This window comes from Podarcis muralis, chromosome 15 (genome assembly GCF_964188315.1).
Source record: "Podarcis muralis chromosome 15, rPodMur119.hap1.1, whole genome shotgun sequence".
In the NCBI taxonomy this organism is placed as follows: Eukaryota; Metazoa; Chordata; class Lepidosauria; order Squamata; family Lacertidae; genus Podarcis; species Podarcis muralis.
Genome location: NC_135669.1, coordinates 11172402 through 11196178, shown reverse-complemented (window position 1 = coordinate 11196178; position 23777 = coordinate 11172402). Strand labels below are relative to the sequence as shown.

Below are 23777 nucleotides of genomic sequence, written 5' to 3'. Positions count from 1 at the left end.
AGGCACTGAACATGGGATGTTCTGCATGCAGAGCGTGTGTCCAGCCACCAAGCAACAGCCCCTCCCCCTTTTCTGTGCCTGGAATGCTGTGAATGAGCAAAAACATAACTTCAGTCCAAAGAAGAATGTTAGGCCACAGTGGCTCTGTTTTAATAAGGCATAATGGTCGATAACAGGATATGTAAGGCACATGCACCAAATATTTCCAGCTCACGATGTCGACTCGGTTTCACTTCCAGTTTACGAAAAATTGTTTGAAGAGAGGGCTTTCGCGGCCTTGGGGCAAGATTTCCACCTGGAAACAAGATAAAGGTGCATGAGAAAAGGACACCCATGGCAGGCACCCATCTATTATGGGTCTCCCACTCCTTCATCCCTGAACACTGGCCATACTGGCTGGGACTGATGGCAGCTGGAGTTTGAAACATCTGTTTTTTTTAATAAAATATTTATTAAAGATTTTAGACATTTATAATCACCAAACACATATAAAACCATCACCATAATACAATAAACAAAAGAGAGCACATAAGAATAAAAAGAATAACACATAATAAAAAAAAACACATAATACAGAAAACATACAATAACAAAATCAAGTAGTTCGTAACCATATTTTCTTTGTTTTTGGACTTCCTCGAAACATCTGGAGGGGACCAAGTTGGGCAGCCCTGGTGTAATGGTACACATAGGAACACGGGTGGTGCTGTGGGTTAAACCACAGAGCCTAGGACTTGCCAATCAGAAGGTCGGTGGTTCGAATCCCCACGACAGGGTGAGCTCCTGTTGCTTAGTCCCTGCTCCTGCCAACCTAGCAGTTCGAAAGCACGTCAAAGTGCAAGTAGATAAATAGGTACCGCTCCGGCGGGAAGGTAAACGGCATTTCCGTGTGCTGCTCTGGTTCGCCAGGAGCGGAAGTCATGCTGGCCACATTACCTGGAAGCTGTACGCCGGCTCCCTCGGCCAATAAAGCGAGATGAGCGCCGCAACCCCAGAGTCGGCCACGACTGGACCTAATGGTCAGGGGTCCCTTTACCTTTAATGGTACACAAGCATTAGCTTTATTCCAACCCCTCCCCTCTTTTCCCCGGCAATGCCAAAGAAATGGGCCAAGCTGGTTCTAGGTTTGAGGGGGCCAGGGCAAGTTGCCCTCTGCTGGGCTCCCTCCTCTGGCTCTGGCAGTCTTACCTTGTTGCAGTGGACAGCTGCAACGCTCTAAGCAGTGCCAACTTCTGCCATCTTGCCACTATTTATATTTCCCACAATGGCTCTTCTGTAGCCTCTAATATTATGAGAAAAAACTCTTACTATACCCATTCTCTCTACATTACAGATGATTTTGCTCAGCCTCAGGTGGGTGCGGGCGCTGCGGTCCACCCCGGGTGTCATCCTTGAGGGTGTGTGTGGCAAAATGGCACACCATGGGGGGTGGCACTTGCCGCGGGGCCTGGCCTGCAGCGCGCCTGAGCCACGCGTCTCTCCTGGGAGTTACACTGTGGCTCAGAGCCCTGTGCTGCCTGAAATGGCAGCGTGGGGCCTGGGCAGATCACTGGTGGCCACAATGCCCCCGTGGGCAGCTCGCCCCCCCACCACTCCAGGTGCCGGAGCAGCTAGCTACGCCCCTGTGGCTGGGCACTGTGCGAACCAGGCTCCCTTGCTAGATGGGAATTTGGTCTGTTCCATCAGGGCTGCTCTTAAGTTTTTAACAGCTTCACCAATGATCAAGCACATTGCAACATTCCCAAGTCTCATTTGGTCAACCTAAGGGCTTGAAGTGCAGCTAATTTATTTTACCCCCACTGCATTTCAAGTTGTATTTGCACACTGCTGTGAACACCAGAGGGGGGGGAGGGGGGTCTTCACCTGAAGCACATTGCATGTTTTGTTTCCCCACATCTGCAACCCCCCCCCCCGGCAGCTCCTATTCACAAAGATGTCGCCTGCACATGTGCAAGTAAAGCTAAAGGTACCCCTGCCTGTACGGGCCAGTCTTGACAGACTCTGGGGTTGTGCGCTCATCTCACTCAAGAGGCCGGGAGCCAGTGCTGTCCGGAGACACTTCCAGGTCACGTGGCCAGCGTGACAAAGCTGCATCTGGCGAGCCAGCGCAGCACACGGAAACGCCGTTTACCTTCCCGCTAGTAAGCGGTCCCTATTTATCTACTTGCATCCGGGGGTGCTTTCGAACTGCTAGGTTGGCAGGCGCTGGGACCGAACGATGGGAGCGCACCCCACCGCGGGGATTCGAACTGCCGACCATGCGATCGGTAAGTCCTAGGCGCTGAGGCTTTTACCCACAGCGCCACCCGCGTCCCTTTTGCACATGTGCAAAAGCTGTCTCAAATGTGCACACCTCAAGCTTAATGACGGCTTTCATTTTCAAATCAGATAGAAGGTGGTTTGAGGGAAAATGCATCCAGCAGCAGCATTCCTCAACAAACTACAGGACAGATGTGGGTTGTGGCTAACGTCATGTGTGCATGGCCTCAAATACCCGTGGTGGGAGCGCACTGGAATCAGAGTAAATGGCAATGAAATTGCCATTCATTGCCTAGGTTTGGGGATATTTCCTTCATTTAGTAGAGCCTTCTGGAAACTCTGATAAGGCTGCACAGCCTCTGCTTGCTTACCTGTGTGTTCAGGGGATACTTCATCTGAGTGATGAAGTCCTCAGCTACCTTCAGGGCTGCCTGTTGTTCCTGCTCATTTGCTCGGAGGCCTGTTCGAGGAAAGATGGAAAAGGACAGGTCAGAAGAGCTGAGAGAGAGCATGTCTAATGTTGAGCAAGCAGAGAAGAGCTGGTGTTTACTGGGAAGGATGGGGTGGGGACTAATATTCTTAGGAAGAAAGAAAACCTTCTCCTAAATCTGAACCATCTGTCATTAAACCATCATGGCTTCCTCCAAAGACTTCTAGGAACTGTGGTTTGTTAAGGATGTTGAGAATTGTTAGGAGACCCCTTTCCAACTCACAGAGTCCCAACACCAAGTGTTGAGGCTGTTCTCATAGCAGTGCGTTGCGTGTCTCACCTTTCCAAACGTAGATTTTCCCACATAGCCCGTTGTCCAGGATGAAACAATCATCTGTGATGAGCTGGTCCTGATGGAATGGACTGGACTCCGAGACCTTAGTCAGGCTCATTTTCCCCGTCATGTCCGATACCTGGGAGATGAGAAGAAAAGAAGAGGAAGTGCCTTCATTGACATGAGACCATCCATGTGCGGCAAGACTTCGAGATGGTTGGACCTACTTTGTTTATTACTGGAACCCTAGGATCCACCAAACAGAGCCAAGTGCCCAATGGCAGCTGGAATGGTGGTGGAGCTAGATACAAAATGGCAGCTGGGAAGTAATGGGATAGCCAGAGCATCAGCGGACTGACACGTTGTCATTAGAAAGCATTCCAGACCCTCCGTCTCCCAGAACCTGGTGAGCCTTAAAAGTAGAAGAGCAAAGAGCTCAAAGACAGAGGGCACATAGCAGCATTCCCACATAGCACCTGTAGAGGAGATGATGAGAATAACGAATGAGGAAGTGGGAGAGACGGGAAGGTAGAGATTCACTTGGGACAACGCCATTATCCAAGAGGCTGGGTTCTAGAGCCTCTCTCTGTAAAGTTTGAAATAAAAAAGGACAGTAAGAAACTTTCTCTTGTCTTTATACTTTCCTGGGCAACTAGCCAGGAGCTGCTGACAGCTGCCTAACAGGTTGTTACCTTATAAAGCACAGCGGCAATTGCATTTTTCCGATCAGCCATGACATCTTCCTCTGGACTGCCCTCTTTCAGAGCTGGTTTAGGACCCAGGACCTAGAAAAAGACAGAGGCAGGTAATGCTGACACCCAGCTTCCAGACGTTTCATTTCTGGGCTCAGAACCCCACCTCTGTGCTTTGCTTGACAATTACGAAAGGATGAGTCGCAGTGGCAGAGAGGTGGTCTTCTGTTCAATCCCTAGCAGGAGAGAAGGAGGGGTGGGATCCTGGAGACAGTAGTAAACTAGATGGACCAACGGGCTGATCTAGCATAAGGCAACTTCCTAAAATTGGGGAGAACATTGTTTGCAGACAGAAGGTTCGTGTCCAATCCAGTGCATCTCTAGTGTTGTTGTTTGTAAAGGATCCAACTCCCACCAGCCCCAACAAAGCATTGCCAATGAGGAGGAATGATGAGAGTTGTAAATCAAACATCTCTGGAGGGCCACCAGCTCTCCACCACTGAAATAGCAGATAATAAGAAAGGCCCTGCTCTGCTTCAGATGTTGGAAAGATGCTACCAGCCAGAGTAGACAATATTGAGCTGGGTGGACAGACAATGCAGCTTCTTATCTCCTATGTCCACACATGAAAGTCATTGCCAGATGTTGCAGTAATGAGGTGTTCAATAGACTCTTAGGGTACCTCAATACCTGTTTTGTGTGCCCTATCGGGAGATCACTTCCTTGATCCTTTCAATATGAAATTAAGAAGCTAAAACACGGCTCATATCTCAGACCCTCCTCTGGCAAGGGCTTTTATATCCCACCAAACCAAAACAGGTCCCAGCTCCAGCTTGATGCCGAGAACTTAGTCAATGCCCATCTGCTTCCTAGACACCAACCCACAGCTTCCCCAAAACGTTTGCCTCTCTTGCAAGGAACTTACCGCTATCATCTCAGCCGGCTCTTCGCCATCTGCAATTATCTCCACTTTGGCTTTCCCCTTCCTCTCGCTATCCCGAATTGCCGTTGCTAAATCCCGGGCTTTGTTGCGCTCTAGGATGTTGGATTTGCTGCCACACCAAGTGAAGATGTTCTGAAAGGAGAGGCCAAGAGGAGAAACCTTCTCAATCCATGTGCGGCCAGAACACTTGCCCCATGCAGCTCATCCATGTGCTTCCCCCATCCACCCCACATCCAGAACACCCACTGTGATCCTACACAAAGGAGCACATTTATTTCCGCCCAGTGTACGTAGTTGTGCACTCTCCCAACTAGGGATGTTTGAGAATTCTGTTGGAAATGGAAACAGGAGCGAGACTTGCTGCAATTCTCATTTTTGTCAGGGGTCAGTAATGAAAATGACCCAAGTGAGTAGGAGCATATGCTATTCTTTTCTTAGTTTGTAAACATAAATAAATACATTGTTTTCTGCATTGTCTTTGATGCTTCCCTTCTACTCAAATTGATTATGCAATTAATTGCATCAGTTTCAGATACAGTGATACCTCGGGTTAAGTTTGAGGTCCGTTCTTAACCTGAGGTGCCACTTTAGCTAATGGGGCCTCCTACCGCCACCGTGCGATTAATGTTCTCATCCTGAAGCAAAGTTCTTAACCCGAGGTACTATTTCTGGGTTAGCGGAGTCTGTAACCTGAAGCGTCTGTAACCTGAAGCATCTGTAACCCGAGGTACCACTGTATAGCAAATAGCTAGACAAACAATGTAGGTCTTAGGGGAGGCTGAATTGCCGTGGAAAGAGGGCTGACATTGATGAACACAGAACTGGGATGCAAAGAGCTGCCTCCTTCCACCCCTATTCACAGGGCATTAGCAGAACATGCTAGCCCATATTCCAAACTTGTATGTTCCCCCTCTCTTCCCTACAGAACCATCAACAATGTCCATGATGGAGGCAATAATGTTTCTGAAAACCAGTTGCTGGAAACTGCAGGAGGAGAGATTGTTCTTACACTCCGGTCCACCTTGTGGGTTTGCCAGGGGCATCTGGGTGTGAGAACAGGATGCTGGACTAGATGGGCCCTTTGGCCTAATCCAGCAGGCTCCTCTTATGCTCTTAACATTATTTAATTTATTTGCCACTGAAATGCCAAAATAGTGGTTTATGTGCGAAAAACAAATGGAGCAAACATTAAAAGATAAGCAACCGTATTTAACACCCACCCACACACTCACACCCCATAAAAATGTTAAAACATAAACGTTTGTAATTAAAATACAGTGGTACCTCGGGTTATGAAGTGTCCTACTTACGAACGCTTCGATTATGAACTGGGTTAATAATAATAATAATAATAATAATAATAATATTTTATTTATATCCCGCCCTCCCCAGCCGAAGCCGGGCTCAGAGCGGCTAACAACAATAAAAGTAACACAATTTACATAAAATCACAATCAATTAATTGAAATGCATTCTAAAATCAACTCATTCTAAAATCAATTCATAGTAGGTGCTCAGGGTTGCAAACTTTGCTCCAGGATACAAACGTAATCTGCTTCCGGGGCCATGGGAGGCCCATGTAGGGAATGTGTGTTGCGGGTTAAGAACCCTTCAGGTTAAGAACGACTTCCGGAACGAATTAACCCAAGGTACCACTGTATGCAAAACCCCCCACCAAAACCACACATTAAAAACAATGCAGCAATTATAAATAGGAGACACAGGTCGAGAGAGGCTTCCCCTCCTCCTCTTTTCAGACTCACCTCTCCTAGATCCAGGATGAAGCAGTCGCCGGTGTTAAAACTAGCCCAGCTCAGTTCTTTTTCAGTGGCCCGGATGTTCTTTTTCCCCTTCACCTGGTAGAGTTTGCGAATAGGACTGGGTTGCTGGCTGGCCTGGGTTCTGTTAAAGGCAGATTCCACACCTCCTTCCTGTGGAGCACAGACAAAAGAGGTTTGAGGTCTACAAGGAAGCAGGAGGGTGCTGGAGTTTGGGGTGGTGAAGGGGATAAGTTCCTTGAGATAAGCTGTTTATTTGTTTATCGCAAGAGGCAGTGACTGGCCTGAGGTCACCCAGGGAGCAAGCAGGGATCCAAACCCTGGTCTACAAGGTCCAACACTCTAACCACTACACCACGCTATTTTATATCTTTTAAATTCCAAATTATCTAATGACACATTCTAGCCTTTTTAAAGAGGCAATTTCTGAGTCGTTTACAGGTGGCACTGCTGTTACCCTATTCCATCTGCCCTGCATTTGGCAGATTTGGCTAGAATAAGGGTACTGCTTTCCATAGTTTTGTACGTTGTGGTTTTTGTGATATTACTAGACCACAGAAGAAGACCAGTTCCTGGTCAAAATGCATTGTTTCTTTGTCATTTCTTCTAGAGAAGTGTTTCCCAATGCTGGGTCTTCAGCTGTTTTTGGACTACAACTCCCATCATCCCTAGCTAGCAAGACCGGTAGTCAGGGACGATGGGAATTGTAGTCTGAAAACAGCTGGAGACCCAAGCTTGGGAAACACTGCTCAAGAGCAACCTTTGCCCCCCTGGACCCATCCAGGTGTTTGGACTACAATTCCCATCAGCCCCAGTCAGTGTAGGGAGTTGTAGTCTGAAACATCTGGATGGTGCCAGGCTGGCAAAAGGCTGCTGTAGACACACAAGAGGCTGCTTGCTTTTAAGGTTTGCATTTGTAAGCTTTGTCATATGAGTTTGTGCGGTGTTTGTGAAATTCGACATTTACTTATTTTGATTTTGCACACCCAGTGCTCCCCCCCGGGGGTACTCAAGGCTATGCAGTACTAGCACCTTTTCCCCCCTAGAAGAAAAACACTGTGCACACCCCAACTTTCCTGTTTCTCTTGAGCAGGGGTCAGCAAACTTTTTCAGCAGGGGGCCGGACCACCATCCCTCAGACCATGTGGTGGGCCAGACTATATTTTTTTTTGGGGGGGAATGAATGAATTCCTATGCCCCACAGATAACCCAGAGATGCATTTTAAATAAAAGGACACATTCTACTCATGTAAAAACAAGCTGATTCCTGGACCATCCGCAGGCCAGACTGAGGAGGCAACTGGGCCGGATCCGGCCCCTGGGCCTTAGTTTGCCTACTCATGGTCTTGAGCATCTTTATGGCCGGCCTGCCCTCCAAAGATGTCAAGGTGGCAGATGCGGGTTTCTTGCCCTCCTCATTTCATCCTTACAACATCCCTAGGAGCTAGGTTAGACTGAATTACTGCTTCTCATATGCATATTTATCCGGCCCGGGCAGATAAATGTGGAACAAATGAGCTTGTGATTTGTTGCCTAAGCTTTCTTTCATAAGGTGACTGTGCTCACAATTGGAAGGTGATCGAAGCAGCAACCTGAAAAACTGGTTAGGTCGGGCCTGCCTTACCTGGTATTTGATGCCGTGGGGGAAGTACTCCATGAAAATGTCGGACTCGTTGCCCTGCACCTCCCGGTACTGGATAGGTTTTTCTTTCAGGAAGAAGTTGAGGTTGGTGGAGAGCAGAGCACAGGCTCCCTGCTCGTCTCGGGAGGAGTTCTGGCCTGGGTGACAGGGAGAGAGCAGTTATTTGATAGGCATCGTTCCAGCTCCACTTCTGATGGATATTCCCAGGATAATTCCCGTGTATACCACTCCCTCAAATAGCAAACTTGGGTGTTGAGCACTGACAGAAATGAGACCAAAATAGGGCCACTGGAAAACAAGAGGGTAGCATGAGCATGCTCAGAGAAACCTTCAGGACTGCAGAAGTTCATAAGGAGCATTTGAAAAATCCCAAGGGGGAGGCAACAGCTCATTGAGAACTAAGAAGAAGTTGGGGTACACACAGGGAGAGGAGGAAAAAGTCCTGTTACACAAGCATAAATCCTTGTGCCGACAGGACATGTTGGTTGGACACTGCCCAATAATAATAATAATAATAATAATAATAATAATAATAATAACATGGAAGAGAGTTTTCCCTAAACTCCAATAGGTACAACCTGTGTCACACATGTCAAAGTGTCTTAAGCTCTCGTGTTGCCAAAAACAAAACAAAAAACAACAAAAAACAGCTCAGCAACTTTTTGGGCGATCTTGAAATATGGCAACCCTATAAGATCACTTTTTTCATACCCTGATGTGTGTCACTTCCTCATGTTTTAATATTTGGCTGAAGAGAAAGTGCGGATGGAGGCTGCTTTCCTACTGAATCAGCCCACAGATGTGTTCTGCATATGGATAATTCGTCTCATCTCTGCCAAGCCTTGCTGCTTACCAATCCAGATGTGCACACTGGACTGCTCATCAGGTCCATTGTGAAGAACCAGGTAAGAATCCCCAGAGTAGAAGATGCCTTTCATCTCTTCTGGTACCGACACAGGCTTCATCTTCTCCACTCGCCAGATGTGGAGGCCCGGCTCCTTTACCGAAGCATCGAAGGGCGAGCCACTGCCATGCAAGAAAGGAAGAAAACAATGGATTGCAAGACAGAAGGGCCAGGATAGGATGAGACCAAAGGAACAGGCAGTAAGATGCAAGTAGAGAAGGAGAAGCGAAAAGGAAGAGAGACTTCAAAGAGGACAGATGAAAAGGGATGGATCAGCTTTGGGGAACCTGTGCTCCTCCAGATGTTGTTGGACTACAACTACCCATCATTCTTAATCATTGACCGTGATAGCTGGGACAGATGATGTTGGAGGTAGAACAGCAGAGATTATTCAGTTTGTCACTTAAGGGTTAATTCTGTTGACAGTCTGGCAGATGAAGATAATGGACTATACGGAACTTGCCGAACTGACTGGGAGACACCAAGACCGGAGAGAAGAGACGGTGGAAGAAGATTGAAAGAAATCTCAGGAATATTTGAAAAAAATGTTAATATTTAAATCTTAGAATAGCGTTGGAAGTGGATATAGGCTGTAGGGTTAGAAGTAGAAGATAGTGTATTATTTGTAAGTGATAAAATGTGAAGATTTTTATGGTTAAAGTAAGCGTGATAAAAAAAATGGATAGAAATTATGGTATATGTAAACTGTTAAAGATGAGGTAAAATTAAAATCACATAGTGGGGGCTTGGGGAAGCCCACCTAACAATGTTTAGAAAAAATAAGGATAAGACAAGAATTTGTTTGTATTGTTTGTTTTTCTGTTTGTGATGTTTATTTGTGTTATAAAATGAATAAAAAAAATTGGGGGAAAAATAATTCTGTTGACAGTCAGCCGACCAGGGGGGTGATGGAGGAAATGTTGCCTTGCAACTAGTCAGAGTGGCATGATCCTTGCTGAGGTCATTTGTGCTCTGTCTGTGTAGTTCTGAGGGAGTATGTGCTGAGGAATGTCTAGCCCTACTCTGAACAAGGCCTGTAAATAAGGCAAGAAATCTCTGTTTATTTCTTCCCATATTATTTACTACTTTTTTGTTGTTTACCCAATAAAGTATTATCAGTTTCTTTTCTCTCTGGACTCCAACTGCATTGTTCAAGTAACTCTGATACCAGATGAGAGCTGGAGTCAAACCATGGCTGGATCAAGACACACACACACAAAACGTTTCAGGAAAACCTCCTAATGGGAAATCACATTGGAGAAAGACAGAACTCCACAGTGCTATCAGGTGTCATAGTGTTAAAAGGTAAAGGTACCCCTGACCATTAGGTCTAGTCGTGGCCAACTCTGGGGTTGCGACGCTCATCTCGCTTTATTGGCCGAGGGAGCCGGCGTACAGCTTCCAGGTCATGTGGCCAGCATGACTAAGCCACTTCTGGCGAACCAGAGCAGCACATGGAAATGCCGTTTACCTTCCCACCGGAGTGGTACCTATTTCTCTACTTGCACTTTGATGTGCTTTCGAACTGCTAGGTTGGCAGGAGCAGAGACCAAGCAATGGGATCTCACCCTGTCGCGGGGATTCGAACCACTAACCTTCTGATCGGCAAGCCCTAGGCTCTGTGGTTTAACCCACAGCGCCACCCGCGTCCTGTCATAGTGTTAGAAAGCATTTAAAATGCTTTGTCTTTACTAATGTAGCTGAATCACAGGTCTGGAGAAGCACCATTTCTCTGCCCTTGAGATACAACGTGAAACTGGGTGAGGAGAGAGGATGAGGGAGGAAAGAGGGAAACCAGACTGTTTACATGATGCATGTTGGGATCTACTTTGTTGTTTGTTTAATTAGCATCTCAAGGTCCATGAGCTGGAGTCAGATGCAAAATGGTAGCACAGTGGTAGTAGAACCAATTACCTTCTGAACCTCAGACTGGGGAACCTTCCACTGAGGAAAAAACTATGCGTGCTTCCTGATGACCTGTTTATTGAACATTCACCCCAATTTGTCTGCAGGAAGATTTGATTAGTATTTCTTCTGATTTGTTTGCAGGGAGGTTAGATGACATTGTGTCAAACATTCCACACTTCCCAGGGCATTTCCACATCACTTTCCTTATTGCAAAAAGTCCAGTATTTCGGAGGAGTGGGTTTGTTGCGCAAGATCTCCCAACCAATTATAATTGTGCGACTTAAATTTACCCGGTTCGTGATTCCACCCCACCCGAAAACAGCAACAGTCTGGGAGTGCCCTACATAGTAAACAAGCTTTTAAATATTCTTATTATTTTTAAAAGGCGTTTAAACTAGCTGATTTTACATTAAAGGGAGCTTGTCTGGAACATGCTGTTGGATGGGCAGTGAAAAAAGTTCATTACCTTTTGGGGATTGCTGTGTACATGGTTCGAGGATCTGCAGAGAAAGAAACATTTCAGGGTTATCACGCTTGGAACAGAGCAGTCCACCCACAGATTGCTATCACCCTGAATGAGACAGAGGGGACATAGCTCAGTGAGACTTGTATGCTTGGCAAGGAGAATATTGAAGGTTAACTGTTGAATCAGTGGTGCGGTTAAGCAATTTTTGATTTTGGACCACATGTCTCTTTGGGTGCACTTGAGATGACAATGTGTTATCAAATTTTTTTTGGGGGGGAGAACCCCACATCCTTCCCTACATTCCCTCTTGCATGTTAAGATCAGCAGGGGGTACTGTCTCATAGTTCATTTGCCCTTGAAAGCTCAGGGATGGCCTTCCTCATGGCAGGGCCTTCCTTGTGGCAGCCCCTTAGCTGTGGAATTCCCTACCTACAGAGTTGTGTCTGGTACCTTCACTATACAGCCTTTGTCAGTTTCTGGAAATACAGCTCTCTTACTGGCCTTTGACACCTAACAGATACAGTATGTGTGAGTGTAAACTGGTTGCAAATTGTTTCAATTGATATTATAGGTAAAGGTAAAGGGACCCCTGACCATTGGGTCCACCCTCAGACAACTCAGGGGTTGCTGCACTCGTCTCATTTTATTGGCCGAGGGAGCCGGCGTACAGCTTCCGGGTCATGTGGCCAGCATGACTAAGCTGCTTCTGGCGAACCAGAGCAGCGCACGGAAATGCCGTTTACCTTCCTGCCAGAGCGGTACCTATTTATCTACTTGCACTTTGACGTGCTTTTGAACTGCTAGGTTGGCAGGAGCTGGGACTGAGCAACGGGAGCTCACCCCATCACGGGGATTTGAATCGCTGACCTTCTTTTTTTTTTTTTTTTTTATTATTATTAAGGATTTTCTTGTTTTACAGAAGTGTAGTGCCTCATATATATTTTTCCCCATGTAACATTTTTACAAATCCGTTTCATTTGTTGAGGCATTAGGGGGAGAAGAAAATAAAAATAAAAATAAAAAAAGGAGAGAAAAGAGAAAGGGGGGTGGAGAGAGGGAAGATGGATAAGGGTGGGATTGGGTGGCGGTGTTTCTATTATGTTTAATGTGTGTAGAGTTTGGTGTCAGCGTGCTTGTGTTGTTCACTTGTGTTCCTTTGGTGGTGAGAGAGGTTGGGGTTGGCCTAGGGTGTGATTGTTTGCTTGTGATTGGCTGTGGTGATCTTTGTTTTCGTGTGTGAGTGAGGTGGGTGGGTGTTTTGGATCAGGTTAGCCATATTGATTTGTATGCTGTTGGTGGATTATTGTCATTGTCCTGTTGGGCTGTGTGTGTGATAAAGGGGAGCCATACCGGGGTGAAGGCATCTTCTTCTGTTTGTCCCCGTGTCAGTTTCAGTTTATTAGTTAATTTTTCTAGTAGGGCTGTTTCCCATACTATTTGATACCATTGGTCCATGCTTACTCCTGACAGGTCTCTCCAGTGTCTGGTTATGGTGTTTCTGGCTGCTGAGAGCAGGTGGGTTATGAGTTCTTTGTGGTGTAAATGGGCATTGTTGTCTTGGAAGATGTTTAGTAGGGCCAATTCTGGGGTGGTGTCTATTACTTGCTTAGTTATTTTACAAATTTCTTGTATGGCTGTTGTCCAGAATAGTTGGATTTTGGGACACTCCCACCACATGTGGAAGTATGTGCCTGTGGAGGTGCACCCTCTCCAGCATTTTGGTGAGGTTCCTGGGTGTATTAGCGCTAGTTTCCTTGGTGTTAGGTACCACCTGTAGGTGAGTTTCAGTGTGAGTTCTTTTCTTTTCGTTGATATGGATTTAAAGGGGGGTTTAGACCACATTCTGGTCCATTGAGTGGGGTTTATCTCATAGCCTATGTCATTCTCCCATTGATTTTTGATTGCGTCTAGGGGATTTGCGAGATTTTGGAGTAGTATTTTGTATATTGCGGATACCATCCCTTTACCGTTTCCCTTTGTTGTTAGGAGGAGGTTTTCGAAGGTTGTCAGGGGCCTAGTTGCTGCTGATTTTACTGTTGGGTTGTTTAAGAGGGCATGTAGTTGGTGTTGTGTTAACCAGGGCATTTGGGTGTCTTCTAGTTTGTCTTGTATTTCTTGTGTTGACAAGGGTTTGTTATTTTTATAAAAGTCTATTAGGCGATACAAGCCTTTGGTTCGCCAGGTTTTTATCTTGAGGTTTTGTGCTGCATGGTGGAATAATGGGTGGTACGCCAGGGGTATTAGTGGGGATGGGGTTGGGGATAGTTTGCCTATTTGTGTTTTCCATGCTTTGAGCATGGTCTGTGTGTACCTGTTAAGTGTTGTGGGAATTTTCTTTAGTTTGTTTGGGAGGAGTGGGTATGTTGTGGTGCAGGTGTTTTCAATTGTGTCCTTCTCTAGGTGTACCCATTGTTTTGTCTCATCTTCTAGTATATATGGGATTATATGGCGTATTTGGTTGGCGTTGTAATATGCTTCTATGTTGGGGATTCCCCATCCTCCTTCTGAGGTGGGGAGGTGCAGGTATTTGGGGCTTATTCTTGGTTTTTTATGTGAGAAGATGAAAGAGTGTAGTTTTCTCTGCCAACTGTGAAGTTGGGTTGAGGGGATCCAGATTGGGAGGGTTTGGAATAGGTAGGTTAGTTTTGGGAGTGTGATCATTTTGATCATGGCTATTTTGTCTGAGAGAGTGAGGTTCATGTTATTCCATCTCTTTAGGTCTTTGTTAATTTGTCGCCACAGGGGCTTGTAGTTGTGGAGGTATAATTTATTGAGGTTTCTGGTTATTTGTACCCCTAGGTATCTGAACTTGGTGTGGCAGAGTTTTATTTTGGTGACCTTCGTGAGTTCTTTTTGGGTGTGAGGAGGGGTGTTGAAGCACATAGCTTCTGACTTTGTGAAATTTACCTGTAGGCCCGACACCATTGCAAATGCGTTGAGTTCTCTGATTAGGGAGGTTGCTGTGCTTATGGGGTCTGGTGTTGTGACCATTAGGTCATCTGCAAAGAGCCCTAATTTATAGGTCCTGCCTTTTATTTCCACTCCCTTGATGTCTGTGGCTGCTCGGATGCGGATTGCTAGGGGTTCCAGAGCCAGGATAAATAAGAAGGGAGACAGTGGGCATCCTTGTTTCGTGCCTCTTTGGATAGCTATAGTGTTAGAATCCATATTGTTAGTTCTGCATTTTGCTGAGGCTTGGGAGTATATTTGTTTGAGGATTTGTAGGAAGTTGGGGCCAAATTTCATGTTAGTTAGTACTGCTAATATGTATTTCCACTCCAAGCAATCAAAGGCTTTGAGTATGTCTAGGGACATAATTGTCAATGGGAGTTTGGTTGCCTTGCTGTGTTCGATCAGGTTCAGTAGTTTCCTGATGGGGTCTGTTATATTGCGGCCAGGGACAAAGCCAGTCTGGTCTGGGGCTATTAACTTGTGTAGGAAGATTTTTAGGCGGTTGGCCAAGATTGATGTGAATATCTTGTAGTCTTGGTTTATTAATGAGATTGGGCGGTATGATTCTACTTTGAGGCTGTCTTTTAGTGGTTTTGGGATGGAGACTATTTTGGAGTGGGTCCAGGTTTTGGGGATGGGGCCTCCTTTTATGATGTCGTTGAATAGGCGGGTCATGTAGGGCATCAAGGGTTCTTTGAATTTCTTATAGAATTCTGCTGTGAAGCCGTCTGGGCCTGGGGCTTTGTGTGGTTTCAAGTTTTTGAGGACCGCATCTATTTCCTCTGGGGTGATAGGGCTGTCCATGAATTCCCGCTCCTCATCAGTTAGGGTAGGCATGGTCAGTCCTGCTAGAAATTTTTTGATTTCCCTCTCTGGTGGGTTATGGGAGGTGTATAGGTTGGAGTAAAATTCTGCAAATTCTGAAATTATTTCTTTGGGGGAGAATGTTATGTTGCCGTCTTTTTTGGTGATGCAGTGTATTCTTGTTTTGAGTGCTTTTTTCCTACATCTATTTGCTAGTATTCTGGAGTTTTTCCCTCCATATTCATAGAAACGTTGTTTAGAGTATAGAATGTTGATCATTGTTTTGTTGATTTCTAAGGAGTCTAGTTCTCTCCTTTTCTGTTCTATAAGTTTGAGGAGTTTTTTAGATCCTGTTTGTTTGTAGCGTGATGAGAGGGCTGTGATGTCTTGTTCTATTTTGCTAATTTTTGAGGAGGTTTGTTTTTTAAGGAATGTTTTCTCTTTTATGCAAGCTCCTCTGGTGACCGCTTTCATTGCGTCCCATAGGAGGGGGGTTGTTGTATTGTTTACATCGTTTTCTTTGAAGTAGTTTTGGAGGGTTTTTGTGAGACTCTCTCTAATTTGTTTGTTTGTAGTTAGGATGGGACTGAAGGACCAGGATGGGGTGGTTTGTGTTCCTTCTCCTATTTTAACAGTGACTTCTACTGGGGCGTGATCTGTGATTTTAATGTTACCTATGTTTGTTGATTCTACTGAGGGAATCAGACCCTGTGTGAGTAGAATGCTGTCCAGTCTGGACACTGTATCATGGCGTCCCGATTGGAATGTATGGCTGATGTCTCCCGGGTTTTGCTCACCCCAAATGTCATAGAGACCCCTGTTTTTTAGCATTTTTAGTAACTTGTAAGAGTTCCTGGTTGTTGGGGGTTTCCTTCGGAGGAAGGTTGCCCATGGGGTTGTGGGGTGGATATCTTTCAGGGATATACCTTTCATATTTAGATTGAGGTCCCCTCCTAGGATTGCTTCCCCTTCAGAGAAGGAGAGGAATTTGTTTAGTGTTTTCTGGAAGAATTCTAGTTGTTTCGTGTTTGGGGCATATATGGAGCCGATTGTCAGTTTGATTTTGCCATCTAGTGTCCCTTTAGCGAAAATGAATCTGCCTTTTTTGTCCTTGAGGACTGTTGTGGCAGTGAAGTTCAGGTCCCTACTGAGTATTATGGCTACACCACGGGCTTTCCCTGAGCCTTGTGCGACCCACTGTTGACTAAAGCGGGGGTCGCTCAGGAGTTTGCTGCCTTTGGGTGGATTGTGTATTTCTTGTAGGAAGGTGATGTGTGGTTTCATGGTGTTTATGTATGAGGTGATGCGTTTTCTTTTGATGGGGTTTCCCAGCCCCCTCACGTTTAATGTAATTGCTTTTAGGTTAGCCATTTTGTTTATCTATTATGTGGGGTGATTCCATGCCAACCCGTTCGGGTTGTCTTGTGTCTCTCTCTTCGTGTTGTTTAAAGAACCAGTGGGGTTGCGCTGACCTAGGGTGTGGTGGATGGGGGGCTAGTAGGATTAGAGTGAGATTTGGGTTAAAGAGTAGGGGGTAAGTTGTAGGGAGTTTCCTATATGTAGTCATATAGGTGTTTGTTTGGGGTATTTTGGGCCATCTGGCATTTAGCCAGTTGGTCCTAGGTCTCAGCTGGTGTGGAAGGCCGTGTTCAAGGACAGGCCGTCCCCCCTGTTGTCTGCGATAGGGGGTGATCAGCGAGACAGTGTGAAGTGACTTTGTAACGTCGCTGTCAGGTATAAGGTTTGTAAGCAGTGTTGCCAGTATTATGAGCAACATTGTTGGTGTGTTGGGGTGGGGATGTGGGTGCTGGTACGCTCTGGTGCCACCATAGTGCTGGTTGGGTATCAGATTTTAGCCTGATTGTGGGTTGTGTTATTAAGGTTGGAGTTGTTTTTCCTTAGTATGGAGTGTGAGGATGTTGAAGGTGTGGGTGATGGGGAATGTGGTTGAGGTCGTATGGACTGGTGTTGGGGTGGGGATTTCTGTGGGGGTGCGGGGCTGGGGGGGGTGTTGATGGTGTTAACTAAATCTATGTTTTGGGGGGGGAGGGGAAAAAAGGGGGGGGAATCACCAGTCCTTCAGTTTGTGGTTTTTTCCTGGTTGCTTCTTTCAGCCGGGGTTGTTGTTGTTGTAGGGTTGTCCATCTGCGATGAGTTGGTTTGGTTGATCTTGGTCTGGTTTCTTGTGTCGTATGGCCGGCGGGACGGTTCTGAACATGATGCTTGCCTGTATTGGTTTGCGTTGTTGCGCCGCTTCTGTTGTATCTTTTTCTTCTGTACCATTGTCCAGTTGTTTGCTGTTGTTTCCTCGTGGTTGGGGCTGTCGCTTGGTGGGTTTGTCGGTTTCCATTCCGGCGGGAGGTCGAGTTCAAGGTTCTTTAGTAGTTGCAGGGCCTCGGGTATGTTGGTAGCCATGTGTTGTGTTGTGTTCGTTGTTACAATGAGGCGGAAGGGGAAGCCCCATCGGTATTTGATCCCTGCTTGTTGGAGACGCTGGGTGCATGGGCGCAGGCTTTTCCTCCGGTTTAGGGTATCCTGCGATAGGTCCTGTAAGGCCAGAATGGGGGTTTCTCCATATCGAAGGTTGCTTGAGTTTCTGAGTTGGTGCCATATTTCTTCCTTCTTTCGGTAGCGTGTGAAACATACAATGATGTCTCTTGGGGGGGCGCTGGGTTTTGGCATAGGTTTTAGGGCTCTGTGAGCCCTCTCCAAGTCCTCTGCCTCAAGTTTCAGGCTTGGGATTGTGTTTTTCAGCCAGCGTATAATTAGGTCCGCTGGGCTTTTCTCCTCTGTTTTTTCAGGAAAGTTGCGGAAGCGGATGTTACAACGTCTATTGCGGTCTTCAAGGTCGGCTTGCTTAATTTTCATCTCGTTGTGTTCTGCTTCCATTTGGTTTACCAGTTCGTCCAGTTTCTTGTTCACACGTGCGTTCTCCTCCCGGTATTGTTCTATTATTCTTTCTTGCATTTGGTTCTTGTTCTCTAGAGCTTCCACTTTGGAGGTTAGATTGTTGATTAGTACCTGCATGGGAGCCATTGTGGCCTTCAGTGCTTCTTCTAATCGTGCTTCCATTTCCCTCAGATCTCGTTTCGTTATTGGGTGGTCATCATCTTGAAGGGGAGCTACCATCTTAGCATTGTTTGCCATCTCCCTGGTTGGTGTCATCTCGGTCTCCCTGATGGTTTTGGTTTGAGGTTGGCTTGGCGTCCTCTTGGGGTTGGGCGTGTGATGGTTAGGAGTTGTGGCAGTGGTGATTCCTGGGTATTGTTGGGTTGCTGAGCTGATCAGGCTTTGTTGGCTGGTGGCTTTTACAGAGCGTTTCGATTAGGTGGTCATTTGTGTCACTTCTAGCCTGTGTTTTAAGAACTTCTCTAGGGCTTCTGTAGATGCCTCAGCGGTGCCGCCGAGGCGGGGGGGGGGGCAGGTAAGCAGAGATGGGTAGACTAATGGACAGACAGTTCATATAAAGGGAAGGGGGTTAGCAGGTAGAGATGCAAGAGATTAGAGGGTATATGTTTAATTTTCCTCCATTTTTAATTACTTTCCCACAAGCAAAAAATAACAACAATAACCAGGGGGAAATATTATTCTTAAGAAAAACAAATCAAACAAAACCATGCAGTTATTTTTTGTTCTCCAAATGGGTATATGGAGGAAATTTTTGTTTTAAAAGAGAGTGGTGGTCGTAGCTGGGGGCGAAAGATTCCCCCCTCAGGAGCAGGCGAACAAGAGCTTTAAAAAGAGAAAGAAAAGAAGAATAATTGTATGGCTCTGCTCTGTCTTTTAAAAAATAATAATAATATGTCCCCCCAACCACCGCCACCACTCTCCGTCTGCAGAAAAGCAACCAAAAATGTACGGGTAAAAGATAAAAATGAGAATTAAAGGTAAAAAAAAAAAAGGGGGGGTGTCTTTAAATAGAGCTTTTTATTTATTTTTTATTTTTTTTAATGAGTAAAGTATAGGTAAAAGAGGGTAGGTAAAAGAGAGTGGAAAGTCTGGGGCGGAGTGGCAGTCCCAGGAAATGGCCTGTGATGGTTCAGGGCTGTTTTCTGGGTACTGCCATTTTAAATCTTAAGAGGGGGGTTTGAGGTGGAAATAAAATGAGGTTTAAATTGAGGATGTGTGTGTGGAAAAGTGTGTCTTTAAATAGTGAGTAGAAAAGATAGAAATAAAAGTAAAGATTCAAATAAAGGGTGGCTGCAGCAGCAGTGGCCCCTCTTTTAAAAAGAAAAGTGGTAAAAGTAGGTATATGGGGGGGGAGGGATAAGAAAGATGTATATATATATTTTCTTTAAAGGGAGGGAGGGAGGGGGAGGGAGGGGTTAAAAAAGGGGGGGTGTTAAAAAAAAAAAAAAGGGGGGGGAAGGTTGTTTTTTCTTTTCTGTGGTCTCCTTTGTTATGCAGCTTCTCTGTGTTCTCCTTGCCGCTGGAGCTCCCGGTAGGGCTCAGCCACGTGCGTTTTTGTTTTTTTTCCCTTCCTCCCCGAAGCCTATTTTGCCTTCACCGTGCTCACCTACCTCTCCTCTGCTTTCCCGTCGGCAGAGATGGGGGCAGCAACGGTAAATTTGGGGCTCCTTTTTCTTTCTTTCTTCTTCTTCCTCTCTCCCTTTCTTTCTCCCTCTTTGCGTTAGTTCCACTGTCCTCCGGGTTTTGGAGCTCCTCTTGGCTGTTGGGGGGGGGGGGTCGGGTGCCTTTCCGGCTCAATCAAGGTCGTGGGGGGGTGTTTTGGCTCCTTTGATAGATGCCCGGGCACCCCCAATTCCTCTCCGTTGGCAGTGCTGGCAGCAGCAGTTCTGGGGGGTCCGGGAATCGGTCACCAGAGCCTTTTACTCTGGCTGGCTTCAGGAGCTCTTTTCTTCTGCTGCTGCCGCCATGCTGCCTCGCCGGAAGTCTCCGAATCGCTGACCTTCTGATTGGCAAGCCCTAGGGCTCTGTGGTTTAAACCACAGCGCCACCCACATCCCTAACTGATTATATATATATATATATATATATATATATATATATATGGTTTTGGTGTCCTCGGGTGTCTTCCCGTGTAAAAGATGGGGTGTCTAGGCGACGTTTCGACGAGGTCTCACTCGTCATCTTCAGGCTGGTGCTTTCGGCTTCTTGTTACTGGAACAGAGCAGGATCTCAGTGTTTGAGTTCCTATAAATACTGTTGAGGAGGTGTGGTGTATAGCCTCCAATGTTCTGGGCAGAGAGGAAGTTCCCAGGCTAGTGTGCCTTTTCTTCTTTTGTTCCTTAATTACTTGAGGGATATCTTGAGTGATTTCTTGAGTGATATCCTGAGTACCACTTAGGTGGGTCATTAGGTGTGGATTAGTTGCTAAGGCCTTTGTGTCTTGACCTCTTGAACTTTGTGAAGAGTTTTTCTGAGAAGATGGCTGTACTGCACTTAGTTGTGCTCTGGCTTGGCTTCGTGTATAGGGGCGAGCTGTGGTTTTGTGGCCTGTGCCAGCCAGATCTGTGTAGGGATTACAATATTGTAGCTTTATATTATTGTAATTGGGACCTATTAGTGAAGACCTGGTAAGAAATCCAATTGATGCTGATGATACAACTGGAACATCCCAGGTTCCCCATCCTTGGTCGAGTCTCTTTCTTGATCTTCCTTCCTTCCTCCGTTATGTAAATATTCTGTGCAGCATGGAATACCTGGACACTAATATAGAGACATTGCTGGCAAATAAACTTACGGAAAGTAGCGAGGGCCACTGGTTCAAAGGGCTTTCAGATGGGGATTAGACAACTTCCAGGAGTATTGGTTTACTTCAATTAATTAATTCATCATTCATTCATGAATCACTTCCCATGAAACACCCCAAAGCGATTCAACAATTAAAAAACCCCCCATCCACAATAAAAACATATATATAAATACAGTTCCTAGCCCGATGAAGAAAAAAGCCGGGATAAAAAATCTCCACTGGTTGGAAAAGGTAGGTCCAAAAGGCACCAAAAAGACAATTTTGGCCCTGTCTGAGATATAATGAGAGGGAGTTCTGAAGGGTGGGTTTTACCACACTAAAAGGTCCCATAACTATATCATACAGAATAGGCTTCCTGATATGATGGTATCTGAGGTGGCCTTCTCTCCTGCAGAGCACAGACACAGGGGATGACATTTTAGGAATCCTGCTTCTGAGCTGTATAAGGCTTTGGGTACCAGTGTTACCACCTTGAACTTAGCCCAGCAAGAAATTGGCCGCTGGCGTGCTTTCAGCAGTGCTGCAATATTCTGCCCCAATGAGCGTTCAGAACACGCAATTTTGCACTAGGTGCAGCTTCTGGGTCAACCTAAGGGGCAGCCCCACATAGGGTGCACTGCGGTAGTCCAGCCTGGAGGTTACTAGCACACGGATGACAGTGGCCAGCTTTGTTTGTGATCGTTGGCTGCAATGGCTAAATGTCAAGGTCAAGGGCAGCATTTTTGCACTCCATTGCGAGGGATAATCTTCATACTACCCTTAGAATTTCCTTGAAGCATTTGACTGGTTGCCGTGGGAGGCAAGACGCCGGGCCAAAAAGACCTTGATCTAATTCAGCAGGGCTCATCTTCCTAAGTCCTTGTTTAAGTACTGCCTTTCAGCCTGCTGAAGCAATTTATTTGCAAAGTTAGCAGCCAGCTGTGGCTGATCATGTCCCAGGGGCATGGAAATGACTCAAGCAGCCAGCCTTGGGTTTCGTAATGCGCTTTAAGCTCGGAAAAGTATGCTTAAGTCACATGCCACCCATTGCCACATTGATAGCTTCTGATGGCTCTGTGTGTGTGTGTGTGTGTGTGTGTGTGTGTGTGTGTGTGTGTGGAATGCCAATCTGTTGCAATGGGGAAGGGCAGTTGGGCCAGTTGAGGCTAACTTCCCCATTTACTTACTTACTTACTTACTTACTTACTTACTTACTTACTTACTTATTTTAAAGCAAGAAAGCTCTCAGCTGGAACAGACACCTAGATCAGGGGCAGATCTCATGCTCTGCACATTGTATTCAGGCAAAGACCCTCTTCACACCTAATAGGGGAAGGGTCTCTGGAGGCTGGCACATTAGGGCAAAACTCTTTCTCTTCATCTCCTACCTGATCCTTTTAATGCAGCCGGGAAAGGCCTCAAGGAATAGGAACGAAGAAAACTGGTCCCACTTGATCCCATCTGCAATGGGCTAAGAGGTTCCTCTTGTTCCAAGCTACTGCTCGGAACTGGGGATATACTGCAAATTGTTGCAGGTCCCCACTTGTTTCGATCTTCTCTGAAAACGGGGAAGCTGTGATGAATCAGCCAGCCACAAAAATGGAAATACAGATGGAGGTTATGCTAGTACTTGAATTACCAGGGGCAGAGAAACGGCAGGGGTGGGCAGCCCCCCTTTTTTCGTGATGGTCCCATTAGCTACTCTTTTTTAGAAAGCTTAAAGGAGGGAGGAATGATTGACTACAACTGGAAGGAGTTGCAGGGTGGCTTGTGAATTCATTTGCCCCACCCTAGACACACACACACACCCCTTTCCCCTCAGAATATTGACTGGAGATTTGCTGAAGGAGGGAGGCGTTGGACGCACCAAACATTAAAAGTGCACCCCCTGCAATGAATCCTGGGAACTGTAGTTTACTCCCCCCAGAGGTACAATTCCAAGAATGCTTGACAAGCAACTGTTCCCAGGATTCTTGCGGAGGGATGTGCAAGGTGTTGAGAGACAGAACAAAGCGGCCAGGAACTGCTTGTGCAAATTCAGCCGGGCTGTTTGCAAATATCTTTGCCTGCAAGCCTAATGTTTTCCACAGCCACCCCGGCACAAGCAGCCTTCCAGCCCTAGCTTAAGTTTTAAACATCTGCACGGCGCAGGAGAAGAGGTTTGCATCCACTCACCAAGACGGGTCCACTCCCCGGCAGCCTCTGCTAAAGCAAAACTTTTCAGAAGAGGGGATGTAATGTTAGATTTCCTGGGCGGGGACTTTCCTGCCTATTGAAGCTTTTCATTGCCTCACTTCTTTCGTGGCTGCAGGGGAAAGGGGAAAAAATGCGGCCGAGGAGATGAGTGACTCACTTCACTTCTGATCTGCCATCATTCTGCTCTTCCTGTCCTGCGTCCTCGGGCTTCGCTTGCTTTGCTGATGCCCTTTGACCCTGCCAGCATCACTTTGCCATAGGGCAGCCGCGGACAGTGGTCAAGGGCGCCTCGAACAATGTCCAGCCCCAAAGCCTTGTCGTTTGCTCGAGCAGAGACTGGGGCTCGCCTCTTTATGCAGGCCACCAAAGTGGAACAGTTACAAACATCCTGCAATTTTTATGCCTGGAAATGAGACACTTCTTCCTCGCAAAGCCAAGAGCGGAAACCCAATCGGCTCGCGTTTCAGGTCTCCTCTTTAAGCGTCATCACATTCCAGGGTTGTTGGTTTTTGGCACACCTATATTCCGAGCCGAGCCCCACTGTAGATAACATAAAAATATTTACAGAGAGCCCGTGGGCATAGCCAAGAGGGGGCATATTTTATTGAAAATATTATTGACAAAAATGAAAGTACTCAATAATCTGAGGATCTGTGTCCCGTCCCCAGCAGAAACCTGCTCCCGACAATGTCCTATTTATTTTTACCTGTGAAAAGCTCAACAACTTTGGCTGCCCCTCCAATCCCGTCCACGTCCATGAGAGAAGCTGGCCAA

At 46.3% G+C, this 23777-nt stretch overlaps 1 protein-coding gene across 1 annotated transcript; it reads right to left on the bottom strand.

Moving 5' to 3' along the window:
• Positions 1 to 123: 123 nt before the first annotated feature.
• CAPG (capping actin protein, gelsolin like) lies at positions 124 to 23324 on the bottom strand. Its single transcript, XM_028708546.2, has 10 exons — positions 22983 to 23324; positions 11357 to 11390; positions 8932 to 9104; positions 8061 to 8215; positions 6422 to 6589; positions 4641 to 4790; positions 3716 to 3808; positions 3030 to 3162; positions 2631 to 2719; positions 124 to 295 (listed from the first exon to the last, which is right to left on the bottom strand). Exons 2-10 carry the CDS (start codon positions 11377 to 11379, stop codon positions 230 to 232), a joined length of 1050 nt encoding a protein of 349 aa, XP_028564379.1. The 5' UTR covers positions 11380 to 11390; positions 22983 to 23324; the 3' UTR covers positions 124 to 229.
• Positions 23325 to 23777: the final 453 nt, after the last annotated feature.

Coding starts and splice junctions, on each gene's coding strand:
- CAPG (XM_028708546.2), bottom strand. CDS start 11,379: ATGTACACAGCAATCCCCAAAAG. Junction 8,216..8,931: donor CAGTGTGCACATCTGGATTG/GTAAGCAGCAAG, acceptor CCTGTCACCCAG/GCCAGAACTCCTCCCGAGAC. Junction 296..2,630: donor AGTATCCCCTGAACACACAG/GTAAGCAAGCAG, acceptor TCTTGTTTCCAG/GTGGAAATCTTGCCCCAAGG.